The 4445-nt window shown below is 48.4% G+C and overlaps 1 protein-coding gene across 1 annotated transcript; it reads right to left on the bottom strand.

The window, feature by feature from the left end:
• Nucleotides 1-595: 595 nt before the first annotated feature.
• LOC104492969 (chromosome unknown open reading frame, human C9orf69) lies at nt 596-3417 on the bottom strand. The gene is made up of 2 exons (XM_010135580.1): nt 3309-3417; nt 596-1278 (listed from the first exon to the last, which is right to left on the bottom strand). Exon 2 carries the CDS (start codon nt 1143-1145, stop codon nt 726-728), a length of 420 nt encoding a protein of 139 aa, XP_010133882.1. The 5' UTR covers nt 1146-1278; nt 3309-3417; the 3' UTR covers nt 596-725.
• Nucleotides 3418-4445: the final 1028 nt, after the last annotated feature.

The following is a 4445-nucleotide window of genomic DNA, read 5'->3' as shown; positions in this document are numbered from 1 at the left end:
AAACTTGAGGCCAGCTTAAGGTCTCCATAAATAAAGAGCTACTTGACTGACTGCAGAGGAACCGCCTGGGATCTTAGACCATGACCAGTAAAACTGAGCTTAATGCTTAACTCCCTTCTTGAGCCACTCGTAAAGCCCCCCAGTGACCCCACTCCCACCACTGAAGAGGCAGGAGAATGTTTTCTGTAACTGCAGAGAACAGTTGGTGCTGTTTCAGATCGTACTCTGCTTTCAACCCCTCTTAGGTAAGCCGGTCTCATCTCAGCGTACTCCGTAAGACAGAACCATCGCTGTGAAGAACATGGGAACTAATCTGCATCAAGAAAGGACAGCAGTGATCAGATGACATGCCTGAGACATTACAGAACGCTTTTAGAACAAGGGTGAAGATGGACTAAGCGTGGGGTGAAAAGTCGTCTGGCTCCTGTTCTCCAGAGAGGTCAGGAGGTCCAGCCTTTCCATGACAGGATCAGCAGGGACTAGAAGAAACTTGGATTAACTTGCGCTGTGCAAAGAAGAAACACCCAATCAAGTGTTGCACTTTGATAATCAAAATGGCATCTCAACCCTCAAAAAAATACCAGTTCCAGAGACAAGTATGTTAATTTATCAATAAAAAGTAGCACTGATAAATCAAATAATTTATACAAAAAAGAAAAGAAGATATTGACACGCTTTGGGGTAGAAGAAAAGTCACCTTCTCAGCCCACATGCGCTTCTTTTATTTACATATCCACAAATACCATGAAACACCATCCCAGCCCCCCCACTAGCAGCATGGTCACATGAATTCCATAGATGAGCAGTTCATTCATGAGGCTGAAGTCTACCCGCCTTCGCCCCAGTAAGAGAAGGATGATGGAGAGTTTGTACTGGAAACGCAGAATGATGCGGATGCCGAGGTACTGAAGGCAAAACAGGATGGAGAGTGCCACCCAGAGGATGGAGGTGAAGAGGCTGCAGCTGAAGTACAGCAGGAACCGGATGAATCCATACATCCAGCGGGATTTCAGATAGATGTCGAAGTTGTTGTACTTGGTACGCACCAAGTGAGTGGTCCGTACTGGGCCACAGGCCGAATGCAGGCAAGTCGTGTGAGGGCCGTGGAACGAACGGACCCGGCGGGGAATGGGGATTACAGGCATCAGGCACCCCGCTGGTCACCGAGTCCCAGGGCAGGATTTACAGGGCACATATCAAATATTATCCATTAACACAGAAGAGATCCAACGGCCTGGGAACGCTGACTCTTTGCTGAATTTCCAGGAAGGAGGAGACCTGCAGAAAGGCAGAGAAGGAAGAGACAGTGAAGTACCAGCGGGAGGAGAGGCAGCGCAGCAGATGCCCGCCGGCTCGGAGATTATAAACAACTGCTTTGCAAAACCCAGCTCCTTCACTTAAAACAACCTGGCTTTGCTTCCTTGCTCAGTGCTTACCAGGCAGACAAACAGGAATACGGTTCTGGTCCCACCATCACCAGGTCAGACTCAAGCAGCTCCCTACGAGTACGTAATGTCAGCACCAGCCCCAACCCGTTATAAGCTTCACAGTGTCAGTGCAGGCAGCAAGAACTCGGTTCTGGACTCATCCTGGCTAATTCACAGCTCCTCCTTAACCCACCAGCCATCCTGCACCAGTCCACGCGTGCCAGCAGTAATACGTCTTTGCATCAGATCAGATTTCTTTTAAAGGAAAACAAATCCTCCAAGTACTTTTGGAAGTGAATCCCACAGCCCAGACACAAAGCGGAGATTCTAGATTATTTCTCATTTCAAAACTTGGCAAAGCTTCACCAAATAAACAAGCTGAAAATAATGGAAGGTCCCACGAGGACGATGAGGCAATCATGTTTTTCACACTCTGCAGGATGTACCTCCCCTCGCTCAGCAGAGCCTTGTGCCCTCACTGCCACTGCAGCCATGGCAAGGCACCTTTCAAAGACAGCTACTGCCTTATTCCTTGCTTCGGGACCTGCTGAGATAAGTGAAGTATCTTGATCTTCTGGAGTGTTTAGGATTTATAATCTCAACATCCTTCCACACCCCCATTGTTGTTTTGGGAGTGATGAGCAGTGCCTGTTAGCTGCTCCCTGCTTCACCCCAGGCCTGTGATGTGCCAAATTCCGGGAATTATGAAATGACAATGCTCTCATCAGATAATGCCAGAGAACAACGGGGACTTCCCCAGGCTCCTCGACACCCAGGCGCTCAGACCTTCCCTTGGTTCAACCAGAAACCCTACTACTTTTAAAACTAATTTGCAAGTTACTTCACGAATTTTTTTTTACTTTGTTACTAACAAAACTAATTACAGAGTCAATTAAAAGGCTGCAGGAAATGGTGCTTTGATACCAAAACCCTTCTCTGACACAACGTGCATCACCAGGTCTCTTCACTCCAGCTCATGTAAATGGCAGTTGCAGTTCCGATTGCTTCTGCCTGGCCCCCCTCCTCATTCCTGTTCGCCATGACAGGAAGTTGCAGGCAACCTGTCGGCTCTACATGGATCAGGGACTAACAAAAAGGAGCAGAGTTAACTTATGACTAAAGAATTTAGGAAATCGAGGTCTGTTGTCAATTATCAAAGCCACCGTCATAACTTCAGGTGCCGTCTGTAAGCAGAAAGGAAATACTAAGCAGCTCGGAAGTGTGTTACAAGAATGTATTTTGCAAGATGTACAAACTGGTCAGATACTAAAGCAACCACTTAAAAACACTTTCCTGGAGCCTGCAACCAAACATGCTCCCCATGTACTGCTCGGGGTTTGTTTCCAAAGTGATTTTCAGAGAACTAAATTAGCAAGAGAGGTTAAAATTCCTGTGCTGTCGGTTCAGACGCTGCAGCCTCTCCTTTTCTCCAGGAGATAAGACTTACTATTTTCCAGCAAACTCTTACAGAGCTTCTGAGCCGCAGCCTCTGGGCTGCCCTGGGGAAATCAGTGCACATCGGGCACCCAGCCAGACCCCGCCTGACGGACGGAGCACAAACCCTGGTGCATAAGCTGCAGTTTCACGGGGCAAACTCGATGCCTTGGCTTCGCGTCTGAGCCCTGTTTTGAGAGAGTTTTGAGCAGTTTTGATCCTGACAAAACCTTCCACAGATGAATCCAAAAGAACTGCTCCAGCAGCTCAGCTGCAGAGACTCACTCTTTGTGAACAGCAGCAGCTTGATCCCATTTCCTGCACCCACCACACAAACAAACAGCCCTGGGTAGGTTCAGGCTCTGGAGAGAAAATCCAGTATCAACACCGGAACAGCCACGAGCATAGGGACATTGTGAGGATAAAATAAACTCCCTGAAATATTACATTGTTAACGGGGCTGCCATCCACTCAGCAGAAGGTCGGTAATCAGCTGCCACTTCTGGATGCCACTTAATTCTTGTAAGAAAAAAAGTGCAGTTTTCCTGTGACACCTCGTCTTCTAGGAGTGAGAGAAGCTGCTGAGGTGCTTCACAGACTCACAACACTCTACGTATGAGTTGATCTACAAGATAAAATGAGAGAGTAAGTTGCAATTTACGCATTTTGTGTGTTAAAAAGTTCCAGGCTCCTCCCCAAGCAGGAATTTTTAATCCCATGAGGAATTCTACACTTCATAATAAAGGTATTACAGCTTAACTGGGAAGAATGGGCTACACCCAAAGACAGGAGAGAGAAAAACCACCAAGGACTCTGGTCAGTCCCCTTCTCCCACCAGAGCCATCACCGTTCCTCCAGGACAGACAGAATGCGATGCAGAGAGTAGGCACAGCTGATATTCTCCAAACACAGCACGGAAGAGCAGGTCCCGTGTGCGCCTAGAAACAGATTTGGCCACCTGTTCCTCAAGGTCATTTTTTGGGGCCTTTCTGTTTTAAAGCACTTTGAGGCTGGAAAGCCACATCAGCCTCTTCTGGGTGTCACCCTAGAGCTCAAAGGACTGCAACTCTAAGGCTCAGGGAACTCAGTGTCAGCCTGCCGCCATCACCCCCAGCACCACGTTAACAACAGCATCATCAGGAAGTTAAAAATCTGAGTAACTGTTCGCTTTGGTCAGTTTTCACTCCCTCTCCTTCAAACATGGAGTGTATGAAAGGCTGCTGCTCTCCATCTATCACACTCCGGGCAAGGTCTGCTGCTGCTCAGGGTACTCGTAATTCACGGAGGAGGAGGGGTGACAGAAAGACCGCAGCATTCAGAACTTGACAGGACCATCCATCAAGGGCCAGCGGGTCCAAAGTGTTCCAGAAGGACCCAAACGAGGTTAGGGACAATGACAGCTAAAGGGGAGAGCTGATAGATGAACGCAGGGAGTACCGGAAGGAGGGGAAATCCGAACTCCTCCTACATCCTACCAGATCCTAAATTAAACCTCACCGACTTGGGAAAGGAACTGAGGGTAGGAAGCTCAGCCAGGACTTCCCCATGGCCTGCGAGCTCCGGAGCCAGCCCAGACAACACCGG

Source organism: Buceros rhinoceros, unplaced genomic scaffold (assembly GCF_000710305.1).
Source record: "Buceros rhinoceros silvestris isolate BGI_N320 unplaced genomic scaffold, ASM71030v1 scaffold22824, whole genome shotgun sequence".
Taxonomy (NCBI): Eukaryota; Metazoa; Chordata; class Aves; order Bucerotiformes; family Bucerotidae; genus Buceros; species Buceros rhinoceros.
The sequence above is the reverse complement of the archived record's forward strand: the minus strand, read 5'-3'. Positions and strand labels throughout refer to the sequence as shown.